Source organism: Mauremys mutica, chromosome 4, assembly GCF_020497125.1.
Source record: "Mauremys mutica isolate MM-2020 ecotype Southern chromosome 4, ASM2049712v1, whole genome shotgun sequence".
NCBI classification, from domain to species: domain Eukaryota; kingdom Metazoa; phylum Chordata; order Testudines; family Geoemydidae; genus Mauremys; species Mauremys mutica.
The window spans coordinates 31,291,437-31,316,956 of record NC_059075.1 but is presented as its reverse complement, the minus strand read 5'-3'; the positions used below and the strand labels follow the sequence as shown (position 1 = coordinate 31,316,956).

General features: G+C 43.3%; 1 protein-coding gene across 1 annotated transcript in view; it reads right to left on the bottom strand.

Annotated features, from left to right (window-relative positions):
* The window catches only part of RPS6KA5 (ribosomal protein S6 kinase A5), a 149,094-nt gene that overhangs the window by 44,504 nt on the left and 79,070 nt on the right, over window positions 1–25,520 (bottom strand). Inside the window, 2 exon segments of the mRNA XM_045015538.1 lie at window positions 10,097–10,247; window positions 18,469–18,572. Of these exon segments, the coding sequence (XP_044871473.1) occupies window positions 10,097–10,247; window positions 18,469–18,572 (255 nt within the window).

Below are 25,520 nucleotides of genomic sequence, written 5' to 3'. Positions count from 1 at the left end.
CTGCCTCCAAATTCCAGAGAGGGAGGAAATTAGCCCATTAGTAATGAATGAGAAGAGAAGCTGTGAAACAGAAAAAAAAAATCTACTTTGCGCACCCACATTATATTCTGGACAGGATTTGTTCACAATAAATAATAATAAAGATAATAAAATACACAGATAAGGAATGCTATAGAATGAAACCACACTTAATTTACTATGTTTCTATAACATGTGATAGTAGGACAATGACTTTCAAAGTTTCAGTTTGGATAGATTGGGGAGGATAAGAGACCAGGCAACAGAAACATATAGTAACTAACACTGGAGATGACCAGCATATAAAGACTTTAACGGTGAGAACAGTGAAAAAAGAGCAGATTTGAGGTATATGAAAAAGACAATCGATACACTTTTACAAGATACTAGATATGTTGGGTGCAGATGCAGCAGAAAAGGAAATAATAGTCAAAGATTACACCAGGGTAACTTGTGCCTTCTGAAAAGGTGGTTCTGTGGATGATTACCCACCAAAATCTATAATGAGATTCACCATAATCATTTCAGTGAATAGCCAATAAATAGCAACAACTTTAGTTCATTCACAACATTCTGCTTTGAATTAATGATTAAACATTACTGGATATATAATTTGTGTTTTATACATGATCTGTTTCCCCCCTTCTCTCCTGCTCAAAATAATTTCTGACAAAACTTTCTCACCACTGCTCTTCTTCACCACACTTGTTGAGCTCCATGTCTTATGGAGAGTTATGACACTGTGATCTCCAGGAGGGACTCAGCAATACAAGATTTGCTTTCATTTGCGCAACATCACAAATACTGAGACCCTTACAAGTGACTTAGCAAACCTCACCCTAGATCAGTGGTTTTCAAATTCTGAGTTGTGGAATATAAGGCACTGGGTCGTGGTGGCTCTGGTCAGCACTGCCAAATGGGCCATTAAAGTCCCGTCGGCGGTGCTGCTCCTCTAAGACAGGCTAGTCCCTACCTGTTCTGACACTGTGCTGCACCCTGGAAGCGGACAGTTGGGGCTACTAGGTGATACCGTAATACAAATTAAATAACACATTAAATTAATAAACAAACAGTGGCAACAAAACAAGCTGTTTTGCAGGGGATAGGAGTTCTGTAAGTCTGGATCCCCGAGGCAGGGAATTTTATGTGAGGTTCTTGAGTAACAGTCCATTCAACCAAAGCGTAGCATTAACAGACATTAAAAGTAGCTGTGCTCAGACCTCAGCTGAAAGTACATATCTGCATACTACAAGCCTTTGGGGTAAGGAAGAAGCAGCAGAAGCATAAGGAATAACCTGGAACACCCCCTCCAAATTAAGGAAAGAAATAATGAGAATTTTAAAAGTAATTTTTCTGACAATTTTTGGCACTTCTGTCTAAGTATCAGAGGGGTAGCCGTGTTAGTCTGGTTCTGTAGAAGCAGCAAAGAATCCTGTGGCACCTTATAGACTAACAGACGTTTTGCAGCATGAGCTTTCATGGGGCCGAAGAAGTGGGTATTCACCCACGAAAGCTCATGCTGCAAAACGTCTGTTAGTCTATAAGGTGCCACAGGATTCTTTGCTGCTTCTGTCTAAGTAGTGCTGTACTAATACAGTACTTGAGTCTTAATGTACCTCTTTGAAACAGGACTAAACTAAGTACATTAACTATTAATGTGCATCAGCAGGGCCCATATGGACAGTCTGTGGCAGGCTAGAGTCACAAATTCACACCCCATAAGAACATAAGGATAGTCCATACTGGGGCAGACCAATGGTCCATCTAGCCCAGTATTCTGTCTTCTGACAGTGACAGGTGATTCAGAGGGAATGAACAGAACAGGATAATCATTAAGTGATCCTTCCCTGTAATCCAGTCTCAGCTTCCAGCTGTTGGGATTTAGGGACACTTAGAACACAGGGTTGCATCCCAGACCATCTTGGTTATAGCCATTGATAGACCTATCCTCCATAATCCTCCAGTTGCATCTACCAGTCTAATACCAAGTTTTCCTTGGGAAGGGAGATCATCTTGTTATGCTGTCTGTTGTGTACACTGATTTCAACCACTTCTGGAGTGAACAAAGGTGAAATCTGGCACTGTGACATGTACATACACACTGACATGTGCCTAAGCAGCTTTGGATAGTTTTTATTGGTTGTAATAGTGTTTGCACATGAAGCTGCCATATGGTGTCTGTCATTAGAATCTGTTGCAGTATGTATGCCTTCAACAATTTGGTATCTAACACTGCTCCTACAAAATTCGATGCTTTATGCTGGGGTCCGTGTGGATTTGTCTTTGCTGACCTTCAGGTCCACAGAGATGAAGAGGTCTGAGGTCTTGACTAGACACTTTGACTTGCTATGGAGAAGAGCTTCATATCAGCCATTTGTCTACGTACAGGTAAACCTGGACTCCTTGTCGTCTTAGGTGTGCTGCCACCACAGTGAGGAACTTGGTAATATCCTTGAGATAGTGGAAAGACCAAAAGGTAGGACTACTGTACAGATAGTGAGATGCCTCCAGGGTGGATTAAAAATGTGTGGTTTTTTGGAAGAAAAAAAGATTTTTTTAAAATTTAAATCTTATTTTTTATTTTGTTATTTAAGCTACATTTTTTTCTTTTTTAAAAATAAACCTGTTTAAAATGAAATCTGAATGTACTAGAACATATGTTAAGGCCAAAAGTTAAAAAACATTTAAATAAAAAAATAAATATGCTGAACCCACAGCCCTTCTATCAAAATGTTTGAGTTAAAGACTGCTTTTCTATATAAAGAAAGGTATTTTCCCCCTATTCTTACTTTTGAGGTCAAGCTTTATAAATATGGCCCAACAGGTTAGCCTAAGTAACTTTCTCATTTTCAAGAGACTTAGGTGAAACTAGGAACTTACCGCTCCTGTCACTTTCACCTAGGCATATTTGAAGATATTTTCAGGGTGACCTGAAATAATCAGTTAAATTTATTGACTACAGTTAATCCCTGTTTAATAAATCATTTAGTTGCAAATGTGAAATAAATTTTGGATACATAAACATCTCATCAAATATTTAAGATTGTTTTGTTTAATGAAAAAAATTCTATCCTGTTTTGTGTGTTTAATTAAATTCCACTTACCATCCTAATGCAGTTTGACACAAATCATAAGCAAAAAGTTAATTCACTAAGCAATATATCATTCACAATTTTCTAACATATTAAAATATACAATTAATAAGAATCTGAAAATATTAAGCTATACAATTCCTTAAATAACTGTATATCATTATAGTGTACTTTCCTAGGCAGAAAAAAGATGCATCAAACCTAGTGTAAAAGGTTCTATTTACTTGTAAACCAATGCATTTTAATGGTCTTAACTAATAAGAATGCACCTTTCTTTAGGAAATAAAAAGAATAAATGAAAAATTTGATTAAAATAGGTTATTTAAATCAAGGCTTTCTACTTAGTGATTTAAATCAATCCTGATTTAAATCAATCCATCCTGGATGTCCCTACTGATAACTGTAGAAATTTTCTGTGTGCTAGAAGTATTGAGCTGTGGAAGTAGGCATCATGCAGTCGAAGAGCCATGAACAAGTCCATGGGATCCAGTGAGGGGATGATAGAGACTAGGTGACCATCCTGAACTTGAAATGACAAATGAAGGCATTGAGATGTCTAAGGTCTAGAATGGGTCTCCACCCACATCTCTTCATTGTGATCAAGTAATAGTGGGAGTAGAAGCCTTCCCTCTGAATCCTCGAGGTGTGACACTGGCAGACCAGGTACCAGCTCATGCCAAGGCCCCTAGGGCTCAACTGTACACTGACACTATATAGCTGCAAAAACAACAAGGAGTCCGGTGGCACCTTAAAGACTAACAGATTTATTTGGGCATAAGCTTTCATGGGTAAAAAACCTCACTTCTTCAGATGTTACCCCCTGATACAATATAGCTGGAAACCAGTCTGGCTCACCCTGTGTGTTAGTCTTGTTAAAATAGGTATTAGATTTATAAAAATATGTTTAGTGTTTAGACTTTATGAAATGCTTGTGAGTTGCTGCATGCACTAATCCAACAGCCCATGTTATAAAAGTAGTATCAAACGTTTGCTCTGAAACTCTAAACCTCCCCAGTAAAGAGAGATTCATTACCAAGTGTGAAATACTAGTTCTCCAGAAGAGGTATCTGTGACGGGTTCAGTCACAAACTCCCTCAAGACTGACACTAGATGTGCTAGGATACCACTGAGAGCCAACCCCCCTGCCAGAGAAGGCTTTCCTCCACTCCCATCTTGCTCAGTTAGACACTCCAGTCAGCTACAGCACAGACCAAGAGGTTGGGCCATGCTCCCCTGCAGTGCACAGAAACTAAGATTCACTTAGCCCAGGGGTTTCTCAGTTAACAGGGACTTTCCCAGCACCCAGGATTCAGTCTGTCTCGGAGCCTAAACCCCAAATTAATTCATTTTACTTTGTATAAAGCTTATACAGGATAAACTCATAAATTGTCTGCCCTCTATAACACTGATAGATATGCACAGCTGTTTGCTCCCCTAGGTATTAATTACTTACTCTGGGTTAATTAGTAGGCAAAAGTGATTTTATTAAATATAAAAAGTAGTATTTAAGTGGTTCCAAGTAATAACAGACAGAAGAAAGTAAGTTACCAAGCAAAATAAAACAAAACATGCAAGTCTAAGCCTAATACAATATGAAACTGAATATAGGTAAATCTCATCCTCATCCCCTTTGTTCTTCTGTGCAAAGTCACAGCAACAAGATGGAGTTTGTAGCCACCTGGGCAAGTCACATGTCCATAAATGATTCAGCTTTTTGCAGGCCGATGCCATTGTTTACTTGTTAGTTTAAATGTTCCCAGGAAAGCTCAGATGTGGATTGGCATCTCCCAAAGATAACTGTCAGTTAAGTGTTTCTTGATTGGGCACTTACTGAGAATAGTCCTTTCTCAAGAAGCTGACCAAATGCTTCACTGATGCTACTTAGAATCATATACATTGAGATACAAATACATAGCCAATATTTATAACTTCAAATACAAAAATGATACACACATACAGATAGCATAATCATAACCAGCAAATTATAGCCTTTCCATAGACATATCCCTATCTCCTACAACTGGAAGGGACTTTGAAAGGTCATTGAGTCCAGCCCCCTGCCTTCACTAGCAGGACCAAGTACTGATTTTTGTCCCAGATCCCTAAGTGGCCCCCTCAAGGATTGAACTCACAACCCTGGGTTTAGCAGGCCAATGCTCAAACCACTAAGCTATCCCTCACTCCCCCTTACTTGACCTCCTTTGTACAAGATTTGGTGCAACTATAAGACCTTGGTTGCCACAATGATCTATATGGTCACAGTTCATGTCAATAACGTCACAGTGTCATCTCCTGCCCAACAAAAGAAGGACCACAGACATCACTGTGGAACATCAGTGGACAAAATATTTTGTTGATTGCTTTCCCCACACCCAAGAAGAAGAGATGTTCACAAGCACTCATCCCATCAGCTTGAACTCTGAGGGAATAAAAATCCTTGTCAAGAAGAAATTGTTATGTCAATACTGCTTGAACTCTGAAGGGCAAAGATTTCTAAGCATAAGTAAGAGTTCCCTAGTGCTTGGCCTGGGTTAGCCCTAAAGGACATATAGAGCTTGATTATTATCAAAGTCTCTATTATCTTTTGGAACTTAAGACTGTAACTCATTTGTGTGTGTATGTTTACCTTTAATCTTGTAAATATTTTTTTTCGTAATTAAGAAATCTGTAGTTAATTTACTATAGGACTAGCTACAAGCACTGTCTTGGGTAAAAGATCTAAGGTGTAATTGATCGGAGGTAAGTGACTGGTCTTCTGGCTGTGAGAGTAATCTGAATATTGCTGTGATCTTTGGTGCAAGGAACTATCTATTACAAAGGCAAGCTTGCCTGGGTGGTAACACAGACTGGAGTGCCCAAAGGAACTGTCTGTGACTCCATATTAAGGCTGTTATAGTGCTTGAGGAATTCACACTTGATACCTGGTTGGTGAAATCTAAGTTTAGAACTCAAACTGGTTGGGGCTTGTGCCCTGCTTCTTTGCAGTCTGCCCTGAGGTTGGTAGTCATGCTCGTGAGCCACTCCAGACAGCTTAATAAACCTCCTCTACTGCTCTCAAATGCAATAGGAAGTTGACTTCTTCTTGTATTTGTGACTCATGAGCTGGGTCCCTAAAGACGGACTGGGAGGGAGGAGAGGAGGTTGGAACAGTATGAAATTAGATGGGATACTCCTTGTTTATGATCTCAAGGAGCCACCGGTCCACAGTAATCCCAGACCAAGTTTCTTTGAAATAACAGAGGCAGCTGCCTAACAGAAAAATAGGGGATGGATTCAAAGATGATCCAGCTGAGCTCTCGATTGTCCCATCAAAACTGTTTGCGGGGCACCGGCCCCTGCTGCAAGGTTATCAAGGAGGTAGTTGAAAAGTGCCATTGATGGAAATGTTGGAGCTTCCTCAGTGGTTCTGAGGGATGTTGTTGGAAATGCTGCTGGGGCCTGTTTCTGAATGAAGACTGAGGCTGCTGTGGTGCTTCTTACACTTAGGAGCTGGAACGTACAGCCCCAGTGAATGGAGGTTGCTCTCCAATCTGTTAGAAGGGCGCAGAGCTTCATCCCCATGCTGCTGTGAAGAGGTCATTTCCTAGAAATGGCAAGTCCTCTCTGGTAACTTGGACCTCGCAAGGGATGCTGCAGCTAGGGGGACCACTTCATTGTCAGAACCATTTTAGTGGCAGTTTCTGACACATCCAGGGCTGTCTGGAGCACTGTTCTGGAGGTGAACTGTTCTTTTGTTATGTTGGATCTTAGTTCCTCTTAATATCCACTGGGGAGCCTGCTCGTGGCAAAAAAAGTCATACTTTGCTGGGAGCACCTGATAGCTAGTAACTCTGAGTTGAAGATTCTCAGAGCAGTACACCTTCTGTCCCACAAGGTCCAGCTTCTTTCGATCCCTTTCTCAGGGTAGGGGAGACCCTAGTTTGTCATTATGGCCTCCCATGCAGCTTGCAGGAATCCAGGATGCAGTGCTGGAAAGACATACTCTAAATCTCTTCACCAGAACCTTTTATGTTCTATCTGACCTTCTGGAGGCAGTGGGCATTGATGCAAGTGTGTACCATATAACTTAAGCTCATTCATCAGTAGGGCCATTCTACCAATTGAGAGGCAGAAGAATGTTTAATAGTTTGTGCTGCTTCTCTTACATGATCTCGAGCGAAATATTGAGAGTATCCACTAGCCTCCTCAGCAAATCCTGTGAAACATTCAACTTGTTCAGAGAGTGTATGGATGGTAGATCAGTTGCTTTGTCTGGGGATGAGGAGCAGGGATAGCCAGTGGCTGCTGGTGTTCATCCCCACTGAGCGCTTGTTCTTCTTCTACTAAGGGTTGTTGAGACGGTGCCAACTGTAGCAGCAGTTTGAGCAAGGCCGACTTTGGTTTAGAGATAGTTGAGGTGGCCATTTTCCTAATGCAGGGGTTTACGCCCAAGTGGCCCAGTCGGTCCTGGGTTGGTGGGGTACTGACGAAGAAGTAGGCACATGGATGGACACCAGCTTGGTGGTTCTCTAGAGGAGCCTGGTGACATGCGATTGCCTCTTATGGACTCCTCCCTGGACTGACTGTCCATGTACCACTGGGCCATCTTTGGAGGGGTTGGTTGTATTCTGGTAAGGATGGTCTGCTGCAATCACCTGAGAAAGCAAGATTTGTAAGTGTCCTTCAAGCTCAGTGTGACATTGAGGCTCACAGGGGCACTGGAGGAGTAAGACTGGCCAGCAGGATGTGGTCTGTCAGCAGGTTTGCCTGGGTCCAACAATGCTCACAGGGCATTGGAGAAGTGAGACTGGCCAGGAGGATGTGGTCTCACAGCAGGCTTGCCTAGGTATGACAACATTTGCATCACGGTCTCAAGGAGATGTATCTTCTGCCATATCTAGCTTTCAGGGTGCAATTTGAGAACGTCTTGTACACCAAACAGCATTCAGGCAGCTGCCCCTCAACTAAGTATGGAGGGCAGTTTGCATGAGCATAGCTGATGGGCATTGCTGTGTCACAGGAGGGGCAGATCTTGATTCCTGGACGTCAGTCTTTGGTCATTTTGGCCTCAGGTATGGAGTGGGGATGGGAGTTTAACCCTGTACTGAGGGGGAGGGGACAGAAACCCTATCAATGTTTCTACAGGAACTTCTATCTAAATTCATTTAAAAAAAAAAAAAAGAATGGATGCACCTACAACTGCTGAATAGGAAGTAGAACCACCATAACTAATACATTTCTTGCAGGTTGAAAAGACATGGGCACCATAAGTTTCAGTCTCACAGCCATGGGTGGCAAGAAGGGATTGAGGTCGTTGAGGCTAATCCATCCCTTATGCTCTCCTGGTGGTCTCACAGCTCTCAGGACACAGGCACAGCCCTAAAGGCCACTCCTATTAAAAAAGAATGGGATCTTGTGTGCATGAAACATATGCATACCAAGAATGGAATCTGTGTACAATCGCTTAAAGAAGAAAAGGTTTGCTCAAACTTATACTTAATTTCCTTAAAAGAACATACCTACTGTTTAGGCACAAACTGTTTCCTAGAACATGAGTGAAAACAAGCCATAGAATTCTAAATAGTGTTTCATTTTTTTAAATCTCTCTCTCCATTTCTAATAAAAAAATTAGACAATAGTCACAATTTTATAAGTCAGATCAAAAACAAAACAACCAATGTTGTGTCTTTTCTTGCCTATGGAAACACTTAACAACTAACCTTTATATCGCGTTCTGTGACAGATTCATACCTGAGGATTCTTGTATGCAAATATATTGTCAGAACTAGGGGCCATGATTGCAGATGTTAACAGAAAATTGCTCTGTTAATTCCTGCTCCATTCAATACTTGTGTAATGGAATGTGCAACACTCACTGCAGAAAAATGTATCTTCAGACATGAACACCAAAGAATGAAAAACAGAAGCTGATTTCATAAAATTATTTGTCAGTGCTTATTTATCCTGTACAGTATTTAAACATCAGAGGGGGTAGCTGTGTTAGTCTGGATCTGTAAAAAGCGACACAGTTCTGTGGCACCTTATAGACTAACAGACGTATTGGAGCATAAGCTTTCGTGGGTAAATACCCACTTCGTCAGACACAACTGACGTCTGACAAAGTGGGTATTCACCCATGAAAGCTTATGCTCCAATACGTCTGTTAGTCTATAAGGTGCCACAGGACTCTCAGTATTTAAACAGGAAATTCAAAGGAATACGAAGGAACTGGATGTTTTAAGTGACTAATATTGGATATTTGAAAGTCAAGATAGAGCTTTCAAGGAAAATTTAAATAATATTTTCCCAAACTAACTTGTGCCATTAGTCCCTGATTTTCCTCAGCACTAAAATTTACCCCTATTTTAAAAGAATAGTTAATTTTAAAGGAATAACTGACAATTCAAATTTGGTTTAAAATTGAAATTTTCTAAAAATAAAATTCTTGATTATGCTTAAGATTAAAAGGAATGTTTCCAAGTTTTTGGTTTTTTTTATGCCAAGGGAAACAGTTGTATAGCCGTTTTTACACAAGAACATTCTATTTCAGTATTTGGAAGCCAAACACAAATGCACTAAAATCTGAATTTGACTATATATACAATGTATTAATCCAGTTTCCATTTTGATTATCCAAGCTAAGGAAGATGTAAAAAACAGACAGCATAAATAGTGAAAAGTAAAATGATTTTAAACAGTCTTTCATTTTTAATAATTTAAGATATTAGGAGCAAAGAAATTTGATTATTTTACAACACTGCAAGCTGCGTCCCTTTGTTTTATTTAACAATAACATTTAAAATATTGAAGTAATTGTAAAGGTATTGATTCAATAAGGCACTTCAGCATGTGCAATGCAACTATTCATACAGTTAAAGTTATGTACTTGCTAAGCTATATTGCTAAATCAGGGCTCATGATAGAAAAATGGGAACTGGTTTGATTCAGATTTCCAAAGGAGGTGAAGGGAGAGAAGAATAATTTATGAAGAATTTTATTTCTTTCACCTGAAAGAAGGGATGTTGTCTGATTTCATCAGCACCACCTGGACCACAGCCCAGCCTTTTCTTGGGATCTTTCATCAAAAGACGCTGAATTACATCTTTAGCTAAAGCACTCATTTCTTGGGGATACGGAGGTTCACTTTTTAATATTCTCCTGTAGAAAAAATGTTAATTACTTAATAACATTTCATTATGGTATTAAAACAAAAGACAACTGCTATGTATATATTGGATAGTTCTACAATAAGAAATGTACAGTTTCTTGCCACTCTTGTCACATACAGTATTCTTGTATGTGAGCTTATTGCATTTGTTCTCTGTGCAATATGCTAACCTGGACAATATGACCTTCTGAGTAATTGGCTTGGGAAGAAATATGAAAGCCAATTAATGCAATACAACTCCTCAGCTGGACTACCTGAACAAATTACTGGTGAAAACATCTTTCAAGTCAAAAACTCATCAGGACAAAGTAATAACAATGATTAAAGTTGTTTTTAAAACAAAAGAGGATGTCTGGGGAATGATAATTACAGGCTCAAATTGGAGATAAATTTTTCCATGAAAGGACTACTGCACACAAAAAAATAGTTACCTATCTTTTGTAACTTGTTCTTCAAGATGTGTTGCTCATGTCCATTCCATTCTAAGTGAGTGTGTGCCCATGTGCACAGCTGTCAGAATTTTTTGCCTTAGTGGTATTTGTCGGGCCGGCTGTGGTGCCCTCTCGAGTGCCATGCTCATGCACTGGTATATGAGGCGCTGCCGGCCCTACGCCCTCTCAGTTCCTTCTTGCCAGCAACTCCAACAGAGGTGTAGGAGAGAAGGTAATGGAATGGACATGAGCAAAATATCTCAAAGAGCAACAGTTACAAAAGGTAGGTAACCATTTTTTCTTCTTCAAGTGCTTGCTCATATCAATTCCATTCTAGGTGACTCACAAGCAGTAACCGTAGAGGTGGGATCACAGTTCACAGGCGTGCAGCTTGCAACACTGCTCTACCAAAGCCAGCACTGTCCCGGGTTTCCTGGGTGATTGCACAGTGGGACGTAAACATGTGGCTGGCCAACCAGGTAGCGGCCCTGCAGATATCTTGAATCGGTACCTGGGCCAGGAAGGTTGCCAATGAGGCTTGCACCTTGGTTGAATGGGCAGTTATGATCGCCGGCAGTGGCACTTTCACCCCTTTGTAGCAAAACCAGATGCAGGCAGTCCATCTGGGGAGTTCCCCACCTCCGGAAGATCATGCTGACCACCTCCAGACAGAGTGACCACTCGTTGCAAGACAAAGTCTTGCTGAAGTGATCTGCCAACACATTCTTGGCCCTGGGGAGGTGCGAAGTCACAAGATGAATGGCATGCTACACAGAGAAGTACTCCCCCCCACCCCCGGAGGAGCTCCTTGGCAAAGGGCTGATGACAAGGCTCCGCCTTGCTTGTTGATGTAAAACATCACATTGGTGTTGTCCATCAGTATCTTTACCACCCTGCTCCTCAGATGAGCTGGGAACCCTGGCAGGCAAAGCGAACCACTCTGAGCTCTCAGACGTTTACATAGAGGGAGAGATCATCTCGCTGCCAACAACCTTGCATGCTGAGATTGCCCAGATGGGCTCCGCACCCCAGCTCTGAGGCACTGGAGACCAGGATCACCGATGGGAAGGAGTACCCTTTTGGAGGAAGACAGTGCCTTCATAGTGAAGAACAGAGTCTTGGGAAGGGTCTGGAGGGCGGCCACCAGGTGGATAGTGAGAAGGGAAAGGGAAGGAATTCGACAATGTAGCCCTGGTGGATGATGTCCAGCACCCAACAGTCAGAAGGGATCCTGCCACAGTTGTGGGCAAGGAAGGCAAGACGGCCCCTGAAGATTATTTGTGATGTAGCTGGAAGGCCCAAGGAGGGTTCATGGATCACTAGGGAAGAGTCAAAAGGGTTGTTTAGACAGTCAGTGAGAGGTGGAGGAGGCGGCAGAAGAAGAATGGCGAGACCGTTGGGAGTCAGGGCAGTGATGAGGTGGATCAAGTGGCCGCTGGGGGTATGGCTGGTAAGTGACCCATGGGCAAGGGCGGAAGGGATGGGTGTTGTTGCCGGTGTGGGGGGGGGGGGTAAAATATAAATGTCCAGGAAACGAATGGTTATTCGGGAGTCCTTAAGAGAGTGATGGGACTCGTCCATTTTGTCACCTCGCAGGGGAGGTCCACAAGGGTTGTCTGGACCTCTTTGGGAGATGCACTAGACTGGACCCAAGAGTTGGGGCACAGTACCACGCTGGATGCCAAGGAGCAAGATGCAGTGTTCATGGCATCAACCACAGCCTGGAGGGCCATTTTGGCTACCAGTTTGCCCTCGTCTAACAGATGTTGGAACTCTTGCTGCCTGGCTGCTGGAAGAGAGTCCTGAAAGTCTGCCAGTTTGGACTAGGACAGGAAACCGTATTCAGCAAGAATAGCCTGGTAGCTGGCATTGCGGAACTGTAACCCTGCTGAGAATAAATTTTGCAGCCCGGAAATCTAGTTTTTTGGCAGCACGGTCAGGGGGCCAGATTTGAAGTGCTGCTGACTGGCACATTTGGGGTGGCATGGACAGAGAGTTGGGGAGTGAGTGGGTAAAAAGGAAGTCAGTGTAGGGGCACAGGATGCTGGTGTGTGCCAAACCATTTGGGCTGGTTGTAAGATGGTGTCATGTATTGGTAAGGCCGTACAAGAGGGTCTGGGAGGTTGAAAGATGTCCAGGAACTGGCCCTGGCGGGGAGTCTTGAACATTCTCCAGCAGGAGACAGAGCAGCAGCCATGTGACGGAGCAGGGACTGGTACTGTGCGTGGTCCTCTGGTGGTGAGAGGGAAGGTGGAATAAGGGCATCATCCAGTGACAACGAAGCACCTGTAGGGACCAGTGGCTCAGATGGTGCGGCTGGGGCCAACGGTGTGGGAGCACCCAGGGGTTCCTCCTGGAAGGTGGCAGTAGGAAAGGAGATGAGCGGTGCAGGCAATACATACCGTGATGGTGGTAGGGGGCCCAGGAGGTCAGGATTAGGGATCGCCATGCATCCACAGCACCCATAGGTAATGGAACCATGGGTCAGATGCAGGACCGTAGTCCAGAGGGTAAGACCAGTGTCAAGGGTCTGGACTGTAGGAGCGGGCCAGGGAAAGGGCCGTGTCCAGGTCGAAAAACCAGTTGAACTTCGAAGGGTCCAAGAGAGAAGGAGCCGTCAGCGCTGGTGGGACCAATGGTGCCAGAGATGGCGCGGGAGGATTGTGAATGAGCAGAAGTGGCTCGTCCACTACCGGAGCTGGTGGAGAATGGTGGAGGACAAGAGATTCATTGGCCGGAAAAGGGAGTCTGGGGCCAGGCAGGGGTCCAGAGCATGGCAAAGTGTCCACAAACAGCAACATGAGTTCTGCTGATGGTGTCAAGGGCGATAAATGGCCTGGAGTGTGCAGGACTCAGTGCAATTAACATGAGGGTCCCGGGGGAGTTGGTGCTGGGAGTGAAGTAGGAGTCTCTAGGGCCAGAATGGAAGATGGAGCTGGCAGTGAGCAACAGCATTTGGAACAGTGCTCCGTACACACTCTCTTTGGAACTGGAGCTTCCATCATGATGTGCAACTTCTCACCCGACCTATCACAGCTTGGGGAGGTAATGCTGCATTTTGAGACGGTCCTCTCGGAGAACCGCCCTTGTGCCTATGCTTCTTGTGCATGCAGCGGGGCTTCGGTGGGTGTGGCGGTGCTGCAGGCGATGCACGTGAGGGATCCAGTGAGGTGTTCACCGCTGGTGATGGATGTTGCTCCAATGATTGTGTCGGAGCCGGATCAGGTTGTGCACGTGGGCGCATTGCCTCCTCCATTAGAAAATTATATAGGCAAAGTTCTCAAGCTGCTCGGGTCCGCAGTGGAAACAAGAAGCAGATGGAGCAGTGGAAAACTATGTGGGCATCACCCAGGCAGTAAAGGCAATGAGCGTGTTCGTTGCTCACCGAAAAGGAGTGAGAGCACGAGGAAAAGTTCTTGAAGCTGGCCTGAGGGGCATAGTCCCGGTGCCAGGGAGGAGGAGAAGTCCCCAATAGAAGAATAAAGTTCAAGGGAGAACCTAACTAACTACTATGAACCAACGGACAACTATCTAACTAGAGAAAAACTATGTACAGTAAAAGGCAAACGCAGTACTCTTAGTTGTCAATCAAAGCAGACTCTTAAAACCTCAGACGTGCCATATGGCCAACGCATGATGCATGTGCGGGTCAAGGGATAATATTATGAAGTTTCGGCTCCGGCATGTGGCGTGCATGCGCACCCGTGTTTGGAAACCACATACGGATCATTACTCAAAAAAGAATTATGCTTCTGCCAACTCACGTCTATGCCAGCGATAACTATTTAATCTATTCACTGTTGGCAGTTGACTGAAAGTTACCTGCAGTTCAAGTTTTAGTCAGTATAGATAGAGAGAAGAGGAACTGGCTCAGCAGCAGTTCTTGGAGGTCTGCATAGCCTGTGTGGGTTGGTTAACAGGTCTGTGAGATTTATTATTTCTGAAGTTGATCTTGGGGCAACTGGAAAATAACCTGAAAAAAATACGCCTGTGGACTTGCCAAAGGACAGTCAGTCCTTAAAGTACTTAGTTGAGATAGTCCTGAGTTTTTGGGTCTGTCTGAAAGAAGCAAAGTCTTTGGACCAATGTTTTTCAAAGTCTAGCCCAGGCTATTCCCAAAACCGTTATTCTTTTCATAACAGGAGAAGTTAATAAGATGCAGCTTAGATTCTAAGTCACCTGTTCATGGTTTTAGCTGTAGAAAGTGAGTCACAATGTTTCCTGCCATCATCTAGGCCAACACTTTAATCAAGTCTGTAGCCCAGTGAGCTAGCTTGCCTTTATTATATTCTACTCTGCATTATATTCAGCAGCAATACAAGGAACCTAAAGGCCTATATATCCTGTAAGACATTTATCTTCTGCAAGTTGGCATAAGGCTTGAGGCCTATGTACTTGGAACAGATAAACTTTGTACAGATACACTGCCAGTATCTGATACAAGTACAGTAACTTCTCACTTAATGTTGTAGTTATGTTCCTGAAAAATGCTACTTTAAGTGAAAGTGTTAAGTGAATCCAATTTCCCCATATGAATTAATGTAAATAGGGGGGGGATTAGGTTCCAGGGAAATTTTTTTCGCCAGACAAGAGACATTATATATACACACAGTATAAGTTTTAAACAAATAATTTCATACTGTATACAGCAATGATGATTGTGAAAGCTTGGTTGAGGTGGTGAAGTCAGAGGGTGGAAGAGGATGGGATATTTCCCAGGGAATGCCTTACTGCTAAATGATGAACTAGCAGTCGGGTGAGCCCTTAAGGATTAATACATTGTTGTTAATGGAAGCTCACACTCTACAAGGCAGCATGAATGAAGGGAAGAGACACAATAGATACATGGCACTGGCTGCAAACATTCCCTACGGAAACTGAATGTGATGATTATTCCACTGGAGTGAACCACTCCCTCCACTTTTCAAAGAGAGAGAGAGAGTGTGAGAGAGAGAGAGAGAGAGAGACACGCATTGCCCCTTTAAGTACGTTGACACCACTCTAAGTACACTGCCTTTTTAAGTATATCAGCTGCCAGCAAGCTCCCTCCATCCTGAACCCGTGGTGTCCCCCACCCTGCTCTGTGGAGATGGGATACAGGAGCAGGGGGACACCCTGACATCAGCACCTCTCTTCCCCCCACACCTCCTGCACAGCAAGCAGGAGGCTCCCGGAGCAGCTCCAAGGCAGAAGGCAGGAGCAGCGCACGGCAGTGGTGGGAGGGACACCTGAACTGCCTGCCACTTGACAGCCTGCTGAGCAGATGCCTCACAGGGAACTTAGGGGAGCTGATACGGGCTGCCGGCCCACCCTGGTTCCAAGCCCCCACCAGTTAGCTCCAACAAGCTGCTCTTCCTGCAAGCGGTGGACAAAGCAGGCGGCTGCCAAACAACATTATAATGGAGCATTGCGCAACTTTAAACGAGCATGTTCTCTAATAGACCAGCAACAGAACAATGTTAACCGGGACGACATTAAGTGAGGAGTTACTGTGTTGGGGTGCTAACAATAGAGTATTTAAAGGAAAGTTCTGACCACAGGTACATGATCCAACCACAAGTGTAATGGCAATGAATTGTCATATATAACAGATACATAAGCTACATCCGCAGATACCTAACCACAAAAGGGCAATGGTAATGAATTGATGTATATGATAGTAAGTTGAGATCATTGATATACTAACCTATAGAATTAGTAACCTATAAAATTAGTAAGGTAAGGACATACAAATAAGGAAAAAGGGAAATACCCCTACTGAATATGCATCAAATATAGTGTCACTAATATATCATATTATAAAAGTTGCATCACAGTCTAGGGGCAGTAGGAGAAGGAGATGTAGTCCTTGGGATGGCCACTGGTGATGATGGTGACAGTGATGGTGATGAGGAAGATGATGGCTAACATTTCAGATTGTTCTACAAGGGATGGTGTGAGTATATAGATGTGCAAGTGTGCATTCTGTAGAATCTCTATCTTACTAAGTGGGGTGTTTATGACTGTGCTAAATGTATCAATAAATTATATTTTTAAATATAGAAGAGTTCCCATAGTGTGAGTGTTGCAATTTTGCACATCAGGGTTCCTAACTATATAATAATTTGTATAATACTGGGTCTGATCTTGGACAAGAACCTGTCAACCCTTAAAGTAATACCTGTGGATTCTTATGTAATCAATATAATTAATACATAAGCTAAAAATTGAGACACACATCTCTAGTGGCAACACATACAAATTGCTAGTTATAGCAGTGCCCACTCCACTACAGATTGCAAAAAGAAAGAGGTCTAAGTTTCTTTTTAAAAAACTCAAGATAAGCCTCATGGAGATTCTAGGCTCTTGAAGACAATGTGAAACAACAGAAAAGACACACACACGTATTTCCTGAATTTATAGCATCAAAGGTCCTCTTTCTTTGTCTCACTTATGTATACTCTAACAATTATTATAGCATTGGTGTCTGGGGGTGAGGACTGTAGTTGTCATTGTCCATTGGGAGCAAGATCAATGGGAACCAGATACTCTCTTTCTTTGAGCAAGGTTTAATGAGGACTTTTAACTTGTGGGATGTAAGACCCATAAAGTCAAGAAACAAATTAGAAATGGGAAATATCCATTTGGGTATGGATGCATTTTGGGTATCTTATCTGGGAACAATTCTTCAAATTGCCTCTACAGCCTGCTCAGAGATTTAGATTTAGATACCTAGGTACCACCCCGATGTAACAATACAGATACATGCTGGGTGCTCAAGCAAAGGTTTAGTTCAGGGTGACTGGCCTCTTAAATCTCTTGAATAAGGGTTTATAAGACAAGAAAAAACTGTATATTAAACAATCTGAAAGGAGATGTTCAGTTTTGTGCACACTGTTTTCACTGTCTCCTCTCAAAAGTGCATCATGTTGGCAGAAAGAGACCATGTTCTTTTATTTGTGTTGTTTGGTAGTTAATAAAGTAACTAACACCCATGATGTAAACTAAGAACGAGACCCCCAATTCTTCATATATGATCCACTTGGATGACCTTCAAGGGCTCATATGTTGGCAAAGCTATCCTTCTGCAAAGTATACAGTTCATCATTAGATGACACAAGATATGACAGGCAGCTGTTCTGTTTGCATATGGTTTCAAATGTAGATAGTCTTCCATTCTACAACTACACCTCATTTTGCATGAGTATTTTGGAAAGCTTTAATATGAAGCTAGCACTTGTGTAAAGATGATCTTGCCGCAACACAAAGTTTCTATTTGTGCTGATGGAGCTCCTCTCTGCAGCAGCACTAAAAATGCTACAACTGATTGTTCTCAAAAGCTTCAATGTCTATGCACATGAGGACTTCTGAATTGCTCAAAGATCTCTATTTCGAATGTGGAGTGGAGGTTGTACAGGTGGAGATTACATCCTTGCCACAGACCATCCATTGCCTCTTTCTGTTTGGAGCAAGGTTGTATGCATTTAGGTGCATCTATGCTTGGAAACCACCTACCATGCTGCGGTGCTATTACAATTAAATATTATAAATACTAGGCAGACTCTTGTTGACGGTCTACCTGCAGACATTAATGAAACCAGTCTGCTTCCTGATGGCTCAGTGAATTTCTGATAAGGATTTGGTAGGTGTTTAATCTAACATCTGTAATTTAACTGAACTGAAACAGATTACGTTGCATTTTTTTCTAAATCAGGATAAAAGTCATCAAAATAATTTACAGGGTGGCACTGTAATAATTTTCTATGAGAAAACACACACACATTATTGTTTCATAACTTACCTAGAAATCTCAGCTTGGGAATTTTTCTCTCCATCAACTGTAAAAGGTGATGCTCCAGTTAATAATTCATACATAAGAACACCAAGACTCCACCAATCAACAGCCTATAAAATAAAAATTATATATATGGTACTTTAAAAAGCATATAAAAATAAAACAAAATCCTAGGAAATAGCTAACAAAAGAGAACTATGTTGCAGTTTAACACACAAAAGGCAGGGTATGGTGAAATTACAGAATTAAGATATTAGAGTAATTAAGTTGAGATAGCGTAGAAAATGTTTAACTGTATTTTTATATATAAATAAAAAACATATATATGCACATTTCCCTATTTGGATTTATGAGAAAATACTAAATCATAGGTCATCTGCTCCAATCCCCTACACTGAGGCAGGACTAAATGTTATCTAGACCATCCCGACAGGTCTTTGTCTCCCTTGTTCTTAATAACCTCTAATGATGAAGATTTCACAACCTTACTAAGTAATTTGTTCCAGTGCTTAACTACTCTTACAGTTAGTAAGTTTTTCCTAATGTCTAACCTAAATCTCCCTTGCTGTAACGTAAACCCATTGCTTCTTGTCCTGTCCTTAGTGGCTATGGAGAACAATTTATCACCCTCCTCTTTATAAAAACCTTTTACATTAAGACTATAATGTCCCCTCTCAGTCTTTTCTTCTCCAAACTAAACAAACCCATTTTTTTTCAATCTTTCCTCACAGGTCATTGTGATGGGTTGTATGCCCCACACTGAAACAGACAGAATTGGGGGCGGGTCTGGGTGCCCCTGCCATCCACTGCAAAATGGTAGTGCTAGGGCAGTGAATGGGAAGACTGCATGAGTCACTGTGGGAGTGACATACTCAGGGCAGTGGGCATGAGGACTACTTGATGTTGCTGCTGCAGAGGGACTTACCATGGTGTGACCTGGCCGGAGGGCTGAGTCACAAAGCAGTTGTACTGCGACTCTGAGATGGAGGAGAGCTGCAATGGTGGAAGAGAAAAAAGGGAGCACTGAACAAGGCAGAGCTATCCCCAGAATCTCCAGAAGGGGGCATCATCAAGAAATGAGTATAGGACACTGACAGCATGTTGGAGAATGTGGGCATGATGATACCTCTGGTATAAGGCGTCAGTGATAGATTGTGCATGATGAATACCCAGAGATTAGGGGTTAGAGAGAAACTGTAAGGCAGTCAAATCTTGACAAAGGGGAGGGTGAGGGGCGATAGCCGAGAAAGGACCCCTATGAGAAAGTGAAAATGGAGATGTCAACAGTACAGGTTTTTTATTTTGCTGAGAGAAATTATCCCCTACCAGGGTGGATGCCAGAGTTGCTGCTCCCAGAGGGGACCTGATAAGCACCAGAAGCAGGTCCATGCCACAAAGGGACAGATACTAGAAAATCAGCAGAGACTGTGAGAGGCCCAAGTATACCTACAGGACTATTTGGTGAGGGTAGCTGATCAACAGCGGTGGTTGTATAAAATCCTAGAAGAGGGAAGTAGGACAGGTCATAAGGGCCAGGAAAGGGAAAGATGGTGTTAACGGCTGTGATTCGATTTCCAGCATCCTTCCAAGTTAAACTGAAGAGATTAGGCTTCCTGATATTCATGGAGAGTCCAGTGATCATAATGGGGAAAGGTGGAAGCTGACTGTCTTGGTGGTTCATGTTTCTTAATATACGCAAACATCTTTCTATGCAGAGGAGGCTTTCTTCAAAACAGAAAAAGAGATGCTTGCAATAGTGAGACTTGATTTTCAAAAACAGTTAATAGTAACAAAATTTTAGAGCACATCTAATTTCTATAAGATAAGCTAGAATAATGGCTTGCAAAAACTAGTAAGTGTTTTCCTAAAATTAAAGCTTCTATATGCATTTTAACTTAGCACTCTAAAATCTGTCTTCACATCATTGACACATTCTGGGTAGTAACTTGATATGTACATTCTAATAAGGATCACACAGAAAATAGTTGTGAGATGTTGTAAGCCCGGGTTTGGGTACTTGATTTCCCACCCTCAATCCTGAGTTAGGAGATCTGGAAATAGGCAGATCCTGATAGGTGGAAATATGGACATCAGTGGAAGTTCTGTGAATCAGAACTGTCTGGATCAGCAGGGTGCTAGGAGGAGGATAGTGGCTCTGTGGTGATGGATCTTCCCTCCAACTTGAGGTAGCAGGTGGATAGGAAGAAAGGCGTATCTGAGGCCGTCTGTCCAGGAAAGCATAACCCTCGGAATCATGATATATGTCCCCCCAGAACAATACAAAAGGGGAAGTTTTCTGTTCGTCTGGGACACAAAGAGGTCCCATAATTGTGTAAATATCTTAGTTAAGACTGCTGTGGCGCTCCCATTCGTGGTCTGCAGAGAAACTTCTACTTAGTTTGCCTGCCAGGTAGTTGAGAAATCCCAGGATATACACACCTTGTACCATGGATGTGGCTTCTGGTACACCAGTTCCAAAGTCTGACTGCTTCCAGGCAGAGGGGATGAGATCTCGCTCCTCCCTCTTTGCTTATATACACCACCGTGAGGATAATGTCCAACATTATCTGTACATGGAGTGAGCTTATGAGGGGAAAGAAGGCCTTGCATGCAAGGTGAACCGCCTTCAGTTCCAATAATTTTATATGCAGCCTGGTCTCGTGAGGTCCAGGTACCCTGAGCAGTGTGGTAGTCCACGTGAGGACCTCACCCTGTAAGGGAGGTGTCTCTCAAAAATGGTGGCTCTTAGTGCGGGAGGATTGAAAGAAATCCACACCATGACTTGAGTTTGACCATCAAGTGAGGAGTCGAGAACTCTGGCGGGAACAGTCACCATGGAATCAATATGGTCCCTGTTTGGCCAGTAAGTTGAGTGGAACCAGGCTTGCAGACAGCATATATGGAGTCTGGTGAACAGAGACATGTAGGGCACGTGACGCAACAGCAAGAGAGATGGGTGTACCGTAGTTCATGGTTTACGGGTGATGCAGGAAATCAGGTTGCTCATCACATGAAATCTGTCTTGAGAGAGAAATGCTCTCACAGAGACTGTGCCATGCTCCTATAAAGTTTGTTGTCCTTGTGGATAACAAAATGGAATTTTCTTTGTTTATACAAATGCCTAAGGTAGCAAGAAGCTGTGGAAGAGATCCTATTGCTGACATGATTTCCTGATGAGTCTGGCCTACCAGGAGCCAGTCGTCCATGTATGGAAACAGAGTATAGCCCTAGCGTCTGATCTGGGCTGGTACCACAGAGAAAACTTTCATGAATACCCTGGGTGCTGTAGTGGGTCCAAAGGAGAGTACCCAAAACTGGCAACATTCCTGTCATACCATAAAACACAAGGACTTCTTGTGGGATGGGTAAATGTCCATGTGGAAATATGTATCATCCATTTTGAGAGCCACAAACTACATGAAGGGAGGGAATTATAGATGCCAGTGTAATCATCCTAAATTTCAGTTTTTGGATAAAGATGTTGATAAAGCTGCCGAAAGTCCAGGATGGGTCTCCACTCTCCATCTTTTTGGGGGATTAGGAAATATGGAGAGGAAAAAAAACCCTCCGTTGGTACTGAGGCTGGATGCGCTCTATTGCCCCCCATAATATTCTCTTGATAAAGCAGTCAGACTTTGGAACTGGTGTATCAGAAACCACATCACAATAAAGCTACGTATACCCTGGGAGTTCACAACAGCAGAGGTGAGAGTGGTCCCTGAAGGGGGATTGGGAAGGAGGTTTGTGATGAGGGAAGGAGAGAAACTTGATGGAATAGCCCTGATAATCTCCAGGACCCAACTGTCTATGGTGATCTTGTTCCAGCTGTAGGCAAACAGAATGAGACAACTGCCAAAGGTGACAGGAGAAGTGGGTAGCATCTATGTGGCATGCGGGTCTCAAGCTGTATGTCAAAAGTGGCCCTTGGCCTGCGGTTGACAGTGAGTGGAAGCTGTGGCAGTAGAGAGAGGTGAGAAATTGAACCTCTGAGTCCTCTGGCATTTGCGTACAGGCTCAGGTAGACACTGGTAATACAGAGCATGCAGAGAAGGTTTTGCTCTAAAGGAATGTCTGTGGTGTTTCCTTTTGGGGACTGAAGTGAAAATCCCCAGGGACCTCAGAGTAGATCTTGAGTCCTTTAGTGAGTACAGGGATTTATATGTCTCTTCATTTAAAAAGTTGGACTCACTGAAGGGAAGGTCCTGCAAGGTGTTTTGGACCTCCCTAGGAAATCCTGACAACTGTAGCCACAGGTCCTTCACCATAGCAAGTTCTGTGGCCAAAGTCCTGGACATCATGTCTGCGGTAGCTACTGCAGCCTGGAGGGCCACCTTTGCTACTAACTTCACTTCACCTACAAGGGACTGGAACTGGGTTCTGTCCTCTATGGGAAGTTTATCTTTAAAGTCTGCAAGCCTGGCATAGCTGTTAAAATCATATTTCACTAACAATGCTTGGTAGTTAGTCATATGAAATTGCAGATCTGTGGAGAACACCTTCCTTCCCAGAAAGTCCAGTCTCTGACTCCCAGGATGGATTTCTGGTAATGCGACTTAACTCTTTCCAGAGCTGCCTGTACCATCAATGAGTTGGGGGCAGGATGAGAAAATAAAAAGTCAGTTTCTTTGGGAGAAACAAAATCACATTTTATTTTAGTTTATTGGAGATATACCTATCTCCTAGAACTGAAAGGGACCTTGAAAGGTCATTGAGTCCAGTCCCCTGTCTTCACTAGCAGGACCAAGTACTGATTTTTGCCCCAGATCCCTAGGTGGCCCCCTCAAGGATTGAACTCACAACCCTGGGTTTAGCAGCCAATGCTCAAACCACTGAGCTACCCCCTCTCGCTCAGCCTTTTTTGGTGTAGGGACACAAGATGCTGGTGTGTGCCATACCACTCTGGCTAGCTCTAGTATAGCCTTGTTAATTGGAAAGGCCACCTTACTCAGTCCCTTTGGTTGCAAAATGTCCAGGCACCAGTACTGGGGATCTAATTTACTGGGATCTGTAGATCGTTTGCAACCCTATGTAACAGCTCCTAGTACTGACTGTCATCTGGTGGAGAAGGCAATGACTAAGTGACAGCATTGTCCAGAGATGATGAAGCAGCAGCCTGTGGCAGGGCCTCTGCTCAAGTCAAAAAACTGCACAGAGACCTTTATGCTAGTAAAACAGCCAGTGCAGCTTATTTATAATGTTGGTTCCCACCACCCTTGTACACTATACAGTCTTAACTCCTACAGTTTTAGGGAGCCCTCAGCTCCTGTCTGCTCCTCCCCACCACTTCCACCCTGTGCCTTTTTATATCCTCTGCCTAATAGCTTAATTAGCCTTCCAGTTCGTCTCCACCCATCAGTAAAACACAGTTCTTAATAAGGTCTCTTCTGCAGTGCTTAACTGAAGCTGCAGTGACCAGAGCGCTGGCTCAACTGTTGTTGCTCAGTGTTCTATCACAAAGCTCCTATCAAATCAGCAGAACTGGTTCTGGCTCCTCCTCCTCATACACCAATGGATCCGGCCATCAAGAAGAGGAGAAGTGGTACAACTCATAAGAGGGGTCCAGACTCCTGCCATAGGAATCCTGTGGTCCCCAATAAGGCCAGAAGGAGGGATCCATCAGTCGCAATGGCTCCCAGAGGAATTGGTACCAGTGGTGCTGGGAGCGAAGGGGGTCATACCGGGAGGGATGATAAGTATAGCCCAGGGGTAGGCAACCTATGGCACGCGTGCCAAAGGCAGCACACGAGCTGATTTTCAGTGGCACTCCCGCTGCCTGGGTCCTGGCCACCGGTCTGGGGGGTTCTGCATTTTAATTTAATTTTAAATGAAGCTTCTTAAACATTTAAAAAACCTTATTTACTTTACATACAACAATAGTTTAGTTATATATTATTATATACTTATAGAAAGAGACCTTCTAAAAACATTAAAATGTATTACTGGCATGCAAAACCTTAGAGTGAATAAATGAAGACTCGGCATACCACTTCTGAAAGGTTGCCGACCCCTGGTATAGCCTCTCAACTGTCTATTGGGTCTCCTGTCCTTCTGTGGAAATACTGATGCAGCTATCTCCTCTTCCAATTCTGAGGACTGTTCTGTTGGTAGCAGCAATGCCATTGGTACTGGAAGACTCCTGCCCGATGGTTGAAGATGGAACTGCTGAATTCTGAGACATTAGTAAAGATTCTTCCTCCAAAACAAGGACATGCCTCACAAGATCAGGGCCAGAAAGGAGTGGAGACTGTAGGTAGGGGAGGAAAATATCCTCTGGTGTTACATAAGTCTGTATTGCCCAGGGAGTTTCAGCAGATATGCCTGAAGAACTTGGCTCATCTGTTGCAGCTGAACAGTCTTTAGATGAACAAGGTGATACCAACAATGAGTCCAGACTCGCACATGTATATGGAACTGGTGAGCATCTGTTCTTCCATTTTGGTACCACAGTCACAGTCGGAACTGACTGATCCTTCTTTTTGCATGCCTTGCCCTCCTCCTAGGGGTGTTAGTGGAGCCGGTTCCATGGTTCCAAACACAGTGTGTCACCCGAACTGGACCAGCTCAGGAACAGAATGCATTTCTTATGGACCATCCTCTGTCCTTGCACCCTGAGAGTGGCTCTCTACTCTCAAGAGGCGGCCTGGAAAAAGAGTCCTTTGGCTTTGGGGTTGATGACTCTGCTCTAAGGCGTATTTTGGAGAGGCACTTCTGGTTGGTGGAGGCCAATGTACAGGGGGGTCTCCCAGGCCCAGATCAGAGCAGGACCTCACACAAAGTTCCTGATAGAGGAGGCTAAGTTGGAGCTCCTGGGCCTCTCGAGTTCTAGGTGGAAAAGGATCTACAGATACTGCTCTGTGCAGAGATATGTGCTTCACCCATACAGTAGAAGCACAGTTGATACTTGTCACTGATGCAGAAGAAGTGCACAAGACACAATTCTTGAAGCTCGGGACTCTGGGCATAGTCTTAGACCAGAGAGTGGGTTGAGAAATGATTCTATACTATAACAACAAACTTCTTAAACAAATATAGAAAAACTATTTACAAATATTGCATGT